This window comes from Ananas comosus, linkage group 5 (assembly GCF_001540865.1).
Source record: "Ananas comosus cultivar F153 linkage group 5, ASM154086v1, whole genome shotgun sequence".
NCBI classification, from domain to species: domain Eukaryota; kingdom Viridiplantae; phylum Streptophyta; class Magnoliopsida; order Poales; family Bromeliaceae; genus Ananas; species Ananas comosus.
Window position 1 is genome coordinate 10,172,715 of NC_033625.1, and position 16,509 is coordinate 10,189,223.

At 40.1% G+C, this 16,509-nt stretch overlaps 3 protein-coding genes across 3 annotated transcripts; all 3 read left to right on the top strand.

Moving 5' to 3' along the window:
- On the top strand, positions 1,525–2,428 carry LOC109710025 (18.1 kDa class I heat shock protein-like). Its single transcript, XM_020232439.1, has one exon. The coding sequence runs from the start codon at positions 1,652–1,654 to the stop codon at positions 2,144–2,146; it is 495 nt and encodes a 164-aa protein (XP_020088028.1). The 5' UTR covers positions 1,525–1,651; the 3' UTR covers positions 2,147–2,428.
- LOC109710688 lies at positions 10,370–14,174 on the top strand. Its single transcript, XM_020233423.1, has 6 exons — positions 10,370–10,444; positions 11,106–11,327; positions 11,382–11,513; positions 11,609–13,242; positions 13,331–13,553; positions 13,656–14,174. Exons 1-4 carry the CDS (start codon positions 10,370–10,372, stop codon positions 12,335–12,337), a joined length of 1,158 nt encoding a protein of 385 aa, XP_020089012.1. The 3' UTR covers positions 12,338–13,242; positions 13,331–13,553; positions 13,656–14,174.
- LOC109710689 lies at positions 12,766–14,110 on the top strand. Its single transcript, XM_020233424.1, has 4 exons — positions 12,766–13,242; positions 13,331–13,382; positions 13,479–13,553; positions 13,656–14,110. The coding sequence occupies exons 1-4, from the start codon at positions 12,766–12,768 to the stop codon at positions 14,108–14,110; spliced, it is 1,059 nt and encodes a 352-aa protein (XP_020089013.1).

Consider the following 16,509-nt stretch of genomic DNA (forward strand, 5'->3'; position numbering starts at 1 on the left):
TAAAAACTTGTAACCCCTAAGAAATTTTTCTTAGGATGCTTGAAACCTAGGAGGCAAGTTTGTTTGAGAAACGATCAAGGTTTCGAAGGTTATCATGTGAGTTTGACCGCACCGAAATGGGTGAACTCCTCCTATATCTCCTATCATGTTATAGGGCCTAATAGATGATTTATCATGCTATTTATGACATCATAAATGGGTGAACTCCCCCTATATCTCCTATTTATATTATAGGACCTAATAGATGATTTATCATTCTATTAATTATGACATCATAAAATTTTTGGATACATGATATATTCATTTACTACATGAAAGTTTACATCCTCTATGTAGTGGAGGGTTTTGTGATAACAACATGCATGTCAAGACATATGAATTGGTATTGGATCTATTAATCTTTTCTTGTTTACATATATATGTAACGATCCAGCCCACTGGCAATAATAACTCGTTGGGTCCAAACCACCGACCCAAAATGCTTAAGTTCATTTATTATTACTAGTGTCTAAGTCTCTTTATATACCTAATCACATCTGTATTCCTATCTGATGTGGGATTATTAGGATGTGACAATATATACATATTCATGTTATTGATGAGTAATTATATCATATGAGACACAACATGACTAGTGGAACTATTGGATTAGAATTCTAATGACAATTCTTTATGCTTGCTAAGGCAAAAGGAAGCATGACATCTTACATGTTAATGACAAGTTGTAAAACTATGTTTACTGTACTTAACCAAGACAAACAATTAGAGATGATATTATGATAAGTATTCTACTTTTAGGTTGTCGATTCATATTTCATATTTTAAATATAATGAATGAGATTTCATGCGTACTTGCTTGAAATATACAGAACAGACGTGAGCTATAACCTATTATGAAAAAGCTATGTAATCTTTCAATTTTATAAATTTAAGTGCGTCATTTGTCTTGAGAGCAATGTACACATGCACATAACCCCACTCATGAATAGTGAAAGTTTTTTTCTAGTCATGTTGATGTGATTAATAAAGGTTATTTCACCGTTAATAAGTGAGGTGTATATACACTGTATAAGTAACTATTTTTTCTTTATTATCTTATTAAATTTATTTAGGCTATTATTATTGTCTTTAATTTATAAAAGTACTGTGTTTAATTAGCATGGTAATCGATGTCTCTGAATTTTGTACCAAAAGAGCGCGGTCAAGGAGTTAAATCAAATGAATAATATCGTTGGACAGTAAAAATAATAGTTTAAAAGATTAGATAATTACTTTTAAATAAATTCAAAATGTAACAATTTCTCGCTGAATTTCTCGAGCGATTTCTTTGACTGTTCTTCTCCTCCCTGGGGCCCCCAGCTGAGTTTCGTTCTTCCGAACGATTCAACGATTCGCGCGTTGTTGTTGGGCTGGGTCTCCGGAGTGATCTGGAGACTTCGAAAACTCAAAAAGGAGATTTCTGGAATCACCTCTCTAGACGCCTCCACACGTTTCAAGCGAGAGCGACACACTCGCATCACACCCACCTCTCCTAAATATATATGTACTCCTACATGGCCATCTTTATTCAAATATCCAACAAATATCCAACAATCTAGCTATTCTACAGAGCAGCTGTGTCATCATTAGTGGAAGAAGATAAGATAAATATATGTCGCTCTTTCCGCGCATGCTGGGACTGTGGCCGTGGGACTCCGCCCGCGGCTTTCCCTACGAGAACGTCGCATCCGACGACCTGGCGGACGCCCCGCTCGACTGGAAGGAGACGCCGGACGCGCACGTGATCAAGATCGACCTCCCGGGGCTGAAGAAGGAGGACGTGAGGGTGGAGGCGGAGGACGGCGGGGTGCTCACCGTCAGCGGCGACCGCGGCGCCCGCGACGAGGCCGGCCGGGAGGGCGAGAAGTGGCACTGCGCCGAGCGGAGCGCGGGGAAGTTCGTGCGAAGGCTTCGGCTTCCGGATAACGCGAAGGTCGACGAGGCGAAGGCCAAGATGGAGGACGGAGTGCTGACGGTGACGGTGCCCAAAGAGAAGAAGGCCAAGAAGCTGGGCGTCAGGAGAGTTGAGATTCTCGGCAGAGGAGACAAGAAGGGAGAAGAGAGCAAGAGCAAGGAAGGGGCGGTCTGTTGCAGGTTTTGGCCGTGACGTACGTGTATATATTAGCTAGTGGCTTAATTTATAAGTGGTGCACTCTAATTTAATGTGGTGCGTGTGTCCAATGAATTATGAATTATGAATGTGTGTGCGAAATTGTTTTGTATTGTAGAAATTTAGAGATGCTGATGATGGTAAATGTGTGAAAGTTAGCTTCTTTAATATTTTGTATTGATTGTAGATGAGCAGTTTGAATTTGTTGTACAGGGCTTGTACAACAGTTTCTTTGCTTTTACATGAAGTTAGGTTAATCTGGCTGGTATTACATAGCAATATCGTTGTGTTCATATTATACTTAAAAATAAAAGTTAAATTGTGTTTAATTTATAATATTATTATTTTTAGAAATAATTGAATATGTTTTTGATTAATTTTTTAGAATAATGGAAGATAGTGAAAATAATGGTGGCACAATTTGATATAAAATATGATTTATAAAAAATAATTTATTATAAAATATAATTTAATAAAAATATTTTGTAAATTTTATTTAAAATTAAATTTAATAAAAATAGTTTATTATGATATTCAAATACAAATAATATGCACTAATACATTATAATTAATAATTTTGTAAGCCGCGAGTTGCGGCTTGATCTCTCTCATCCCGCGCTGCCGTCGCTGCTTCACCGCCGGCCACCGTGTCCTAGAGCCCCTCTCCGGTCGGGGCCCACCCTTGGTCGCTGGTGTCGACCACCCTGAGCCGTTTGGTGATTGGGGAGGGCGGTGCTACCTCCATTGCTAGCTCCAGGATACCATGCTGGATGAAATCTCCTTGTGTCGGGCTTCCTATTTCGGCTTCCCCGGCTTTTGGCGACTCTCCAACAGGTGGGCACGGCCTTGTGGGGTACACGTACATTGTCGTGCTCATCTCTATTCCCGTTGGAATGGTCTCTGTTTGCTGAATTGATAGTGTCGCTTCCGAGGACATTTTGCCTTGATGGACAGGTTGATCCAACTTTCTCCTCGGTCATTGGAATTGCTCCGGACAGTGAGCACGGTGTCCGACATGTTGAACCTTTGGGGCTGTATCTTCATTGGGTTTCCAAAGTTCACAGGATGGATGGTAAATCCCTTAACAATGTAATTACTAGTTAATTAATTGCACATAGGGTGTTCGACGAAATGTCGCATTGAAGTTTTTTGCATCGTAGCTGTCACGCTCTGGACTTCAGCGGAAGCTCACCAATTACGTGTACAGACCCGCCGTATACACCACAACCTCAAATGTATACTAGGCGTCTACAATTAACAGAGCAAAAGTATTGTCACGCCCCGGTACCCGACCGAGACCCGTCCAGTGGGTGTCCAGACCTGCCATATGTCTACAATATATAAGGCGTCTACTACAAAACAATAATTAAAACAATAAATAAAGAACATCTAGAAGTATCAGAGCATACAACAACTAGATTCTAAAAATAGTGAGGTAAATAAAAGAGCTAAATCCACTAAAGTAAACCATAATGTAGTACAAAGAAGAACCCAAACACAAGTGCTATACAAATCCAAATGGTGGTCTCTATACATGGATACAAAATCTTTCACTCTCTACTGGATACAAAAATAGTTAGAAGGCCACCTAATAAGCAAAAGATAAGCTCCTCGCTAGCTAGCTAGGCGATCCCTTTGCCACGATCCTGTGCCTCCGCCGGTGCCGAGGGCTCTGAAAGAAAACCATAAAACAGAGGTGTGAGAACTATTAAACAATAGTTCCCAATAGGCAAATACTGACTTCAGTAAAATGCACCACTAGGCTAAAAGGTAAACATATGATGTTCAACTATTAAAATGGAAATAGCAATATGTATAGGAAACATGAAATAAGCTTACCAACTACTATGCTTCTACTTAGCATGAATTTTCACGATATAAATACTATTCTAACATGAATATGTATAAAAATAACCAACATGAAGTCCACAATGTAACTAGCAAAAATGTCATTATTTACTAATTTATATAATGTCCACTTTACATTTAGGTTCAACTTGTTCCAAATCTCATAGGACCTACCCGTGGGTAGTCCGGCTTGCACCGTGCCTAATGGCCCCGTGGTAGTCAACATTCCAATTCTATGAATGAGCCTCTCCCACGGTATCCCACTTCGGCGCCCAATCCCACAGGGGTGAGCATATGTCGTGTGAGACTCATCTCGCTAACCCGTCATCCAGACCCCGGCCCAGCCGAGACTCATCTCACACTTCCGGCTGGTACTTGGCTCTGATACCATCTGTGACGCCCCGACTTCCCAGGGGGTCACCCATCCTAGGACTACTCCCGTCCTAGCACGCTTAACTCTCTTAACCTCTTGGGTCTAGCCACCACCCAAAATGCTTAAGCCGGGTTAAGAGTTTAGCCCTATTATATCTTATATATAGGACTATCTGGGGTCTCACAATCTCCCCTCCTTTAAGCCCTGACGTCCTCGTCAGGCTCAGACTCACAAGTACCAGGCGATGTGAGACTCGTCTCGCTAGCCCGTCATCCAGACCCTGGCTCAGCCGAGACTCATCTCACACTTCCGGCTGGTAATTGGCTCTGATACCATCTGTGACGCCCCAACTTCCCAGGGGGTCACCCATCCTAGGACTACTCCCGTCCTAGCACGCTTAACTCTCTTAACCTCTTGGGTCTTGCCACCACCCAAAATGCTTAAGCCGGGTTAAGAGTTTAGCCCTATTATATCTCATATATAGGACTATCTGGGGTCTCATAATCTCCCCTCCTTTAAGCCATGACGTCCTCGTCAGGCTCAGACTCACAAGTACCAGGCGATGTGAGACTCGTCTCGCTAGCCCGTCATCCAGACCCTGGCTCAGCCGAGACTCATCCCACACTTCCGGCTGGTAATTGGCTCTGATACTATCTATGACGCCCCAGCTTCTCCCCATTTCTAGCCCCTAACATGGATAATCATGGGGGAAATCCTCAAATCATCTCCTAGAAGCATACTAGAAGGAAAACAATCCAAAACCTAGCTTAAAACTAAGAAATCTCACCTTTGGTTCAAGCTTTTCCTTGTACACTTGCACAATAGCATGCAACACTTTTGACTTGGTCTTCTTCTCCACCAAGATCCCTCCTCAAAGCCTCCTTGCTCCAAGCTCTAGAGAGAGAGAGGAAGAGAGAAAAGAGGTTTTTAGAGAGAGAGAGGGAGAGGTTTTTAGGGTTAGAGTGAGAGAAATGAGCCCTAACATTAACCCCTCTCACATATACACCCAACTCATAACACTTTTGCCCTTAAGCCCGGCCCTCTCAATTCCATTTTTATAATCAGCCCTCACTGGGCAGTTTTTGCATGCTGGGATCGGTCTCTTCCCGCAGGGACTGGTCCCCGAGAGCAGGTTTTCCAGGACTTAGCCGCTGGGGACACTTTTCGCTTACAGGGACCGGTCTCTCCCCGCAGGGACCGGTCTCTCCCCGCAGGGACCGGTCCCCGAGAGCACAACTCTTAGGACTTAGCCGATTTTCCATGTAATATACCGAATTTCTAATTCATGAAGTTATGATGTATGTTAGCTTAGAAAGCCATTGGAATCATTTCGGCAAAATTCGGGAGCATTCGGGTGCTTCGGTGCGCATAGGGCACGAAAACGGGACCCAAAAGGCTATGTTGGACCATGAACTAAATCCAGCATTAGCGTGGATGAAAAGATGATGAAAACATATTCAAAAACATGTTTGGTGGGTCTCGGTTCAATTTGAAAAGAATCGGAGGTCAAACGAGCGAAAACGAGCGAAAACGGACGAAAATTGGTGAAAATGCTGAAAATTTGGCTAAGTCCTTGAAGGCTGATTTCTGGACTTTCGGGGACCGGTCTCTCAGCCAACGACCGGTCTCTCAGGGACCGGTCCCTCATCGCAAGGACCGGTCTCCGAAGCCCGAAAATGCCCAGTTTGGGCTGTTGCGAGGGAAGCATTGTGGAGGGGCTTAAGTGCAAAATGACACTTATGAGAGTGTATAGAGAGGATCCTTTCTCTCTTTCTCTCATTTCTCTCACTCTCCCACACCAAAATTGTTAAGGATTTTGTATTAGCAAGTTTCGTGAAGTGAGTCGGAGTCTTGAAGGATCGAAGCGGATTGACGAAGATTGAAGAATTTAAGATTTCGAAGATTTTGGAAAGTAGCTCACAATATGAATCACGACGTAAAGGTAAAGTTTTAATTCATGTTATGGTGATTCATACTTAGTTATAGGCATTAGAATCATAAACTTAAAGTTTAATGGATTAGAAAGTGCCTCGGAACTTTGCAGAACCCGAAACAGTGCAAAATCCAAAAAATTGCATTGTGTACCGGTACAGCAAGTGCCCCGTACCGGTACAGCCATCAACATTGGCAATGCAAATTTTCGTTCCGTCATTGTGTAACCGGTGACAGCTTTATCGCGTACCGGTACATAGTTGTAAATCGTGAAAACTTTCTAATCCGACTCCAATTGATTCTAAAGTCTATAAATAAGCTATTGGGGTTCTCTAACATAGAAGCATCACGAAAATACTTGTTTGAGAAAACCTAGAGGCTCGGATTTCATCTAAAACCTATTTTCACATATTAGCCTTCTTTTAGCGTCAAATCGAGATTTTGGATTTTGATATCAATATGTTGATCTGATCTCGTTTTAGCTTCGAATTTCTCTCTCTGCTTTTCATCGATACTCCAAAGCGAAGGATCACCATATTCATGATATTCTTCATGGTGGCGTCGTGGATTCGGCGTATTTGACGGCGGTTCGTGGATTCGGATCGTGGGCTCGTGGATTCGAGTGGCGTCGTGGATTCGGCGTGATTGAAGCTTCGTGGATTCGAAGTGAAGGCGTTCGTGGATTCGAACGTGAGGGCGTGGACAACCCGGAGGATTACGCGAGATTCATAGGAGGTTAAAGGAGGTTGAGTCCGTAGAGTCGGTAATCACCTTGTAATCTTTTCTCTTAGTAAATTATTTTTTCGCGTGTTGGTCCCGTGGGTTTTTCTCCAAGTTGGAGTTTTCCCACGTAAATCTCGGTGTGATTTTTATTTTCCGTATTTATTTTTATCGCATTGAGATTTGTGGTTTTTGGCTTTTACACCAATTCACCCCCCTCTAGGTGTTAGATACAATCTAGATAGATTCTTGGGCTCCTCAAAACTTTCAATTGGTATCAGAGCGGGATCTAGATATATTAATATCTAATGGCCGAAGGCGGAAACATTAATCGACCACCGCTCATCGACGGCACAAACTATGCCTATTGGAAAGTTCGCATGAGAGCTTTTCTAATTGCAATCGATGAGCGCGTTTGGCAATCAATCGAATTTGGATGGAAACATCCTATTGAAAAGGTCGAGAATGTTGAAACGCCAAAACCACGGAACAAGTGGACGAAAGATAAAAACGAGGTATCTTCGTTTAACGGCAAGGGCATAAACGCTTTATTTAATGCATTGTCTCAAACGGAGTTTACTCGTGTTTCGACATGCGAAACGGGAAAGAAAATTTGGGATACTCTACAAGTTATCCATGAAGGAACGAGCTTAGTAAAGGTCCAAAAATTGCAAATGCTAACAAGCAAGTTTGATTCTATTTCTATGGATGAAAATGAGACCTTTACCGAGTACTATACGCGTCTACAAGACATTGTGAATACATGCGCTAACTTGGGAGAGAAAATTCCGGATGCTAAAGTTAATAGAAAGATTCTTCGAACTCTTTTGGAACGCTTTCGGGCAAAATTTGCCACGATCGAAACCGTTAAGCATCCGGACGAGATGAAAGTCGAAGAGTTAGTAGGCGCTTTACAAACATATGAGATGACTTTTCCTACTAATCAATCTTCTTCGAAGTCTTTCTCTAAAAGCACAGGGGTTGCGTTGAAATCAACGAAAAAGAAAGACGGAGACTCGAATTCCGATGGAGAGATCTCAATTGCCGACTTCGAACATCAATTGGCGCTCCTAACGAAAAAGTTTCACCGGAATTTCCGAAAGAGCAAATCGAATAAACCTTCATCTTCGAAGCAACAAACGTTTTCTAAGTCTTCATCTTCTAACGAGAAGAAGCGTGCAAAGGCTTCAAAAGAAAAGGAAGTATTTGAAGGCGAGATCTGATGCTACAAGTGCAAAGGCTACGGTCACATCGCAACGGATTGTCCTTCAAAGAAATTGTATACTAAGAAGGCATTGCACGCAAAGACGTGGGATGATACAACTTCAAGTGAATCAAGCTCAAGTGACGAAGAAAAGAATGGAAGCCTTGCTTTATTTGCTAAATCTACCTTGCCTTCGTCTAACATTGTTTGTTTATCCTCTATTATTACTAATTCCAATATTTTTCTTTCTTCGCATGATTCTTCGAGCGACAATGGCGAAAGCGAGGAGGAATCAAACGACAACGACATAGCGGAAGCATACAATCAACTTCTTATTGAATCAAAGAAGATGGCTAAACTTAATAAGAAGTTGAGGCGTCGTTTGTTGAATCTCGAAGAAGAAAACAACAACTTGAAGATCACGAACAAAAGTCTCGAGGAGGAAAGGGAATCAATTTTGAAAAATAATTCGGACCTCCTAGAGAAGCTTAATGAAGCGGAATCAACGATCAAATCGTATAAAGACAAGGTTGGATTTTTGGAGCAATAGTTTGAGGAATCGCACACATCCAACAAGTCATTGACCAATCAAGTTTGTCAACATCAATCCGACATACAAAAGTTCTCATCGGGATCGAAGAAATTAGACCATATGCTCGGATTGGGTCAAACGGATAAGCTAGGCCTCGGATACGAAAGAGTTTTTGTTGAGAAGGGTTCTAAATCAACTTCGAAAGTCTCAACAACTTTAAAAGACAAGGCATGTCATCGATGTGGCGTCAAAGGACACATCAAAAGGAATTGCCCAAACAAAGAAAAGATGAACCAATCGGCAAGGTCTTCACATCATTCGACAACTCCTAAAGCTCAAGCGGCATCATCTACAACTCGACTTCCTCCGCGGAATCAAAAGAAAAATCAAGTGAGTCGAGTATCTCAAAAGAATCGAACTTCTAAACCGCAACGCCAAGTTCTACCTAATCCTCAAGCGAAGAAAACACCAACGATTGATCAAAAATCTAAACAAACGGTACCTAACGTCGACAAGTCGAGAAAACCAACGATCTGACAAGTTTAGATCCGGAAAGGTGATATCTTTCCTTGCTCCTCGTCTTAGTCATTTTTGATCTTTAGTGTAATGCTTTGATAGATGCTTGTTGCATAATTTTATTCATTGCATTACATGTTTAATTGATTTTTGGTGCTTAGAATTTTGTTTCTTTAGCCCCTGTTTGGTATGGGGTTAAGGGGTGGAATAACCCCTTAACCCCATACTTACTCCCAAACACCCATATTTTGGGGTGGGGTTAACAAACCCCACCCCAAAAGGGGTTAAGCGGGAATAAGGCCAACAGGGTGGGGTTTGTTAACCCCACCCCCCCTCTCTCTCTCTTCACGGGTTTGGCTGAGCCCTCGCATCACTCCCAACGCACTACTGTAGCTCATCCCCCAACCTCTTAACTCCTTCTTCCCCAATTTCCTCTCACAGCCACTCCTCCCATCAACCTCGTCGCTGTAGGTTGGACGGCGTTGTGTACGCCCGAACCGACAACTCCCTGCTTCACCTCCTCACCGTTGGTCGCAGACCGTTCACTGCCGGTTGTAAGGGTTTCGGCAAGCCCGAAAATCCGAAGCCCCTTTCACGTCGCCGTTGCTCGTAAAGCCTTCAGTAACGATGGTACCGCTTCCTCCTTTCTCCTCCTTGCTTGACTTCCGAGTTGCATCACACCCCTAGATGTAGATATGGGTAGATCTGAGCTGCCTTCACCTCTAATTTGGGGGTTTTGTCTGTTCCTCTCTCCTCTTGTTCATCTTCTTCCTCCGAACGCCGAATCCCTCCCTCTTCTTCTACCGAACGCCGAAACTGCCCCTCCTCGATTGTCGCGGGTTGGACGGGCTTGCTTTCGGCCAAAGCAAGTCCTCCCTGCTTGACTTCATCGCCGTCGGTCGCAAGGGCGTTCGGCCGAAGGAAGTCCTGGGTCGCCGAAAATCTGAAGACCTCCTAATCGTCGCCGTTGCTAGTAAACCCTTCATTGTTGGTCGCCGGTTGTAAGGGCTTCATGCTTTGTGTTGCCGCATTATTTGCTCTCTCCTTGCTTTGGCCGAACTCTGTCTTTGGGCCTTCATTGGCCGAGGTTGGCCGATGTTCGCCGAGCTTGCCCTCTGGTTCTTCATTGTTGCTCCCCTGCTGTGCGCTTGGTCTGTGTGCTACTATCAGGTCTGAAAAAATTTTGATATTTTACCTAGCTGCAATATGAATGCCGAGATTCAGGATTATATATTTGCATGATGATTGCGCATATGCCGATGATGAATATTGGTAGATCTAATCCAACTTATGAATGTTCGGTTTATGTTGAACATTGGTATGCTATTATTATTGAATTATTTGGTGTTATGAAAGATTTGCGGTTGACAAGGTTTAGTTTATGTATAAAATTGCCATGTCATTGTTGTGCACAGACGGTTGATTAAGATAGCTTGGTAATATGATAGACACAAATAAAGGTTTACAAGTCGTGGTTCGGCAATGATGAAGGTTTGCAATTAACATAAGATGGATGGCATCGATTGTAAAATCTTTGCAACCCCATATTAGTTGGAAACCACTTGAGCCAATAGTTGGAACGAACCACCTATATGTGATTACCTTGCTCATTTCTCAAATCTATTGCATGTAACTACTAATTTATTGTCTAGGCTATGCCATTGTGTGTAAATGTGTAGTCTCTATTGCATTACTTATATTGTAGGCAATGCTAATACATTATCTTATTTCGCATGTACTTTATCTCGCCATTGAAATTGCATGTAAATGGTACAGTGTATTGAACTCATATTTATGCATCTATCATGCACTTGTTGATTATTAACTACAGATGCGTCCCTTCAAAAAAGTTTCAAAGTCCAAACAAAAGCAAAGTGGGTTGGCAGATAACTCACCTAATGAGGCTAGCGGTGGTATTCGTATTGATACAAGAACAAGGAGTCAAAATTGGAGCAACATGTTGGATGCGCAATTGTTGGGGCTGATGAGAGATGAACATACATTTGGTAATTGCGTAAATGGGTCATTCATTCCGATTGCTTGGAAGCGAATGGTAAATGATTTTAACAGTTGAAACAATTTGAACCTAACAAAGACATAATTGAAGAATCGATTTAAAGTGTTAAAAAAAACTTTCAATTTGTACCATTCTCTTGCCAATAAGAGCGGGTGGGGATGGAACTCTGACTTGCACATTCCCACACCTGGTGACGCAAGAATCTGGGATTCTGTAATAGCGGTAATTATAATTTCTTTTATAATAGCGTCACTCTGTTATTAAGACATGTACATTATATGATAGTATTAAATTGAACGTTATTATTATTTCTTCAGGAGAACCCGGCGTACGCCAGGTGTAGGGATAAGCCCTTTCCCGCCTACGATGATATGGAATTTCTTACCCAAAATACAACTGCGACAGGAAGATATGCATTTACAAGTGCTGTGGAGCTTCCCCCTATAATTGAAAGCTCCTCTGGGTCATCCCCTGGTGAGGATGATACTATTGCTGGCATTGGAATGTCAGCTTGTAATCTCTCATCGGACCCATTCGAAGCAGGGGGATCTGGGTGCGCCAGAAATGCTAACTTTGATGAAGCAAATACGTCACGCTCCCCAAGCCCTCCCGTGATGCCTACAACTGGTGCAAGTGGTTCTGGTCATAGCTCTGGTAGTAAAAGAGCTCGTTCTCCAGAGTCTAGCAAAAAGCAAGCACAAACGGCAACTACATCTGGGGGACGAAAAAAGAAAGTAGATGCCCGGACTTCTGCTTACCTTGACATCGCGGAGCAGGGTAAGGAAAAGCTTGGTTGGGTGCGGCAACTATGTCAGCTAGAGCTGAGCAAGAGCACTGATATGCCATCGCAGAACCAATGCATGCAACGAGTGTATGGGATGACGGGGTTAAGTGATGATGATATCTTAGTTCTCTGTGATGCGTTTAAGGAAGACAAGAATCGCAATGCTTTCATGTCATTGAATGACAAGCATGCAAGAAAGTGGGTTGAGCGAGAAATTGCGCAGCAAAATCTATACTATAGGCCGTCATTTCCCGGGAGTTAGACAAATGGCGTATTGGTAGTTCTTCTGTATCGTACCTCGACCCATGCTTATTGCGTGTGGATGTCCATATTTTCTAGCTTGTCGTGGTATTGGTAGTTGGAAGCTTATTGCGTGTGGATGCTTCTTTATCTTAGCTTTGCATACTTTCTACTTTGTGGTAGTGACTCTTGAATGTATGACGCTTTGATTTATGTTTCCTCTACTCTTATTAGCTTTGCATATTTTTCTGCTGTTGGAAGATTATTATATGTTTGCGCCATATATATTACCTCTTGCTATAGTTATATGTTCGTGTGTATTTATTTATTTTTGGATGTGCATATTAAGTGCTGATTTATTCGGTATTTACAACAGTTGCAATTAGAAAGACATTAATGGTGAACCCACTATACAAAAGAATTTTTTCTTCAGAGACCATAGCCACCATTATGACAATAATAGATGACGATGATGAATCTATCGAGGCTATGATGCTACTTGAGTTAGAATCTGCAGTTGCAAATAGAGTACCCAGACAAAGGTGTCGGACTCGGCCGTTTACCGGACATCAAATGTTGTGTGATATCTTATCTGGTCATCCTGAACGTTGCTGCCATCACTTTCGTGTGAGTGCAACTACATTTATTGCACTCCGCGATGCTTTAGTCGAGAAGGGCTTAATAAGTAGCACAAGAAATATGACTGCTGATGAGCAGTTAGGCATCTTTCTATATGGCGTAGGGCATGGCGTGGCAAACCGAATATTGGCGGAAACATTCCAACATTCCGGAGAAACCATCAGTAGGCATTTTAACAATGTACTACGCGGCATTGTCAGGCTAAAAGATGACTACATAATGTTGCCGTCAAGTAATGCTGCCGTGCATCTAAGAATTCGGCATAATCAAAATTTTCATCCTTTCAAGGTAACCATACACACTTTTACGTATAATACATTGGTGTATAAATAAAATGTATTACTAATATTTTTATCTTTTCTTTTGTAAACTGTAGAATGCTATTGGTGCGATCGACGGGACGCATATTCCAGTAGTGGTCAAAAGGAGTCAACAAGCACCATTTCGATGTCGAAAAGGGTTCACCTCACAAAATATGATGGCTGCGGTGTCATTTGATCTTAATTTTTTATTTGTATGCACAGGATGGGAAGGCTCTGCTGCCGATATGAGAGTACTTCGATGGGCATGCGAAAGAGGTGGTTTCGTTGTTCCCGAAGGTAGTCTTGCTAATAAATTATTTGTTAGATTTAAATATATATGAACACTATTGTAGATAAGTTTTTTATACTAATAACATATGGTTATTATGTTATTTGCAGGCAAGTATTACTTAGTAGACTCGGGATATGCAAATACTGAAAAATTTCTTGCACCCTATAGAGGAGAGCGTTACCATATTAGTCAGTTTGACGCAAGCACACGGGCCCGCGTTCATCGAAATCCACGAGATTTGTATAACCACCGGCATGCTCAATTAAGGAATGTGGTTGAGAGGACATTTGGCATTTTGAAGAAGCGTTTCAAAATTCTAAATGTAGCAACACCGTTTTCGTATAAAGTTCAATGCTTGATTGCTATGGCATGTTGTATAATACATAACTTTATTCGCCGTCACCAAGCAAATGATAACATTTTTCCTGATGAGGGTCCAGATGAACAGAACGCTGAAAATGAAGGTGGAGTGGACGATTTAGTGGGAGTAATTGAGGACTCCCAAAATGGTGAGGATCTACGTGCTAATATTACAAATCAATTGTGGAACACTAGAATATAATTTTATATAAATTAGATAATTGTATTGATATTTGGTAGAATTGAGTGTAGTGGTTATATTGTTATTTGACAATTGGGGCTGATTATGATGTATGAGATAGATATACTTTGTAATACTTGCTTTTTTATGTCTGTTATGGAACATGTATTAATGTTATATATTGTGATGATATTTTCTGCGTTGAATATTGGTAGGTAGATATGTTGGTAGATATTCGTATTTTTGTACTCTGTTATATATTTGTACTATTTCGGTTCTATTTTGGTTGTATATGTTTTTGTTTTTGATTCAATGTGTTGTTATCTGTGTAAATGTTCGTTGATGTGCAGATTGACTTGATGTACGTAAATATTTCTAAATTATTAAGGATATTCGAATAGCAATGCAAAGTTTGAAAGATTGGAACAAATCGGATTTGAAAACGCCTAACGATACTCAACTCCACTAGGGGCTAAATTTGAAAGGTTGGAAAATAGTATTTTTGGAGGGTATAATGATATTATAACTAAAATATTAATTATAATTCAGGAAATACTATTGTGCGTGAAATTTATAAATATGACAATTTTAATATTGTTGTTTGAAAATTTAAAAAATTTTTCAAAATTACAAAAGAACAGTGGAAAATAATTTTAGGTATACAATTACGCAAAAATTTATATAATTTTAATCCTCATAATAATTTGAAAGCATAGAATATTTAAAATAATAAATAAAATATTTATTTTAAATGATTACAGTGAGGCTATTTTAGTAATTTTACTTGATTTATTAATCATTATCCTTTTTATCCCACTTACTCCAACCAATCATTATCCTGTTTTATCACTCATTATCTTCTTATCCCACCTACTCCAACCAATCATTATCCTTCTTTATCAATCATTATCTTTTTATCCCACCTATACCAACCAAACACTATTTCTCATTATTCTAGCCTAACTCTAACCCCGAACCAAACACAAAAAAACTTTAACCCCACTTTAACCCTTAACTTAACCCTATCTCTGGAATATCTACTTTTTCCTTAACCCCGAACCAAACGGAGGCTTATTAAAAATTATTTTGAGGAAAGGTGTTTGGGAATTTAAAAATTTTTCTTTGAGAGAGGAGATGATTGAGAATTATTATTTTGAGGAGAGAAATTTTTCAAAGTTGTTTAAACGGTGTTTAACTTCATAATCATATTAAGTTAAATTCATATTAATTATCGTTTTTGCTCCACTTTTTATTATTTTGACGATAATTTAATATATGATTTCTCAATACATATATTTATCAAAATTTTGAAATCAAATTTGATCTCTTGGTGATTAATCTATCTCGGTTGTGTGAGTTGAATATGATAGATGGATATTCGCTAATAAACTAAAATTTGTCAAAATATTTTCAATTGTGAGATTGTCTAATTTAGGGGGAGTTTGATTTTATTTAAAAAAAAAGGAAAAATACTCCTATGTTTAAAAAGATGTGGAAAGAGTTACATCTAAAAGGAGTGTGAAAACTACCACCACATGTAGGAAAGAGGTACCACCCCGGTCGTCCGGCAAGTGTATGAAGCTACCACATGAAAATTGAATTGATTAACCGAAAAAGGTTGAAAAAAAAATGAATATTTTAGAATTTTCGGAGTAATAAGGTGTTAGTTTGAAAAAGATGCTCAAAGAGCCACCCCCGGTATCATATTAGTTAAATCTCTATTTTGAACGCGTTACGACAAATTGGTGTCAATTTTTGTTGAATTTCTAAAAATTATTTTTCATCAACTTACATCTTGATGATTTTGAATCTTGAAATCATTTTTGATAATGAAATTTTGATGTTTCGATGTGTTTTGAAATTTTATAATATTTTATTTTCATTATAATGAGTCTTTGAGTAAAAGCCTTAATTTATATGAAATTAATTTAAATTTGATGGATTTTTTAAGAAAATTTTCGAAATCTGAGATCGTGTACCAGTACACAATCCAGTACCGGTACGGGTATTGTAGCCGTGGATATATATCCGGTTACAGAGCTTTTGTTCTTTCTCTAATCTGAACCAAAATTCGTTTTCTCTCTCTCTAAAAATCCCTGGTGCCTTCTTCTTCCAGATCTACACGATTTTTCGCAAAAATTTGTCAGTATTTAGTTTGGATTTAATCGTTTCATCGCGTTCATGTTTATTTTTCGAAAATATTCCGAGTTGAAGCTAGATCTCTGTTTTTGATCGTTTTTTATGCAATTTTTTGCTGTAGATCAGTGCTTAAGGACATTATCTTACTTCTAGAACACTTGAATCACATCAAAACACATTATTTTTCGCTGATCCATGTTCTAAGCTTCATTTTTCATGTAATTTTGGGATTTTTGTAGGAACTTAGGTTGAGTAAAGGCTTGGACCTAGATAGGTCGATA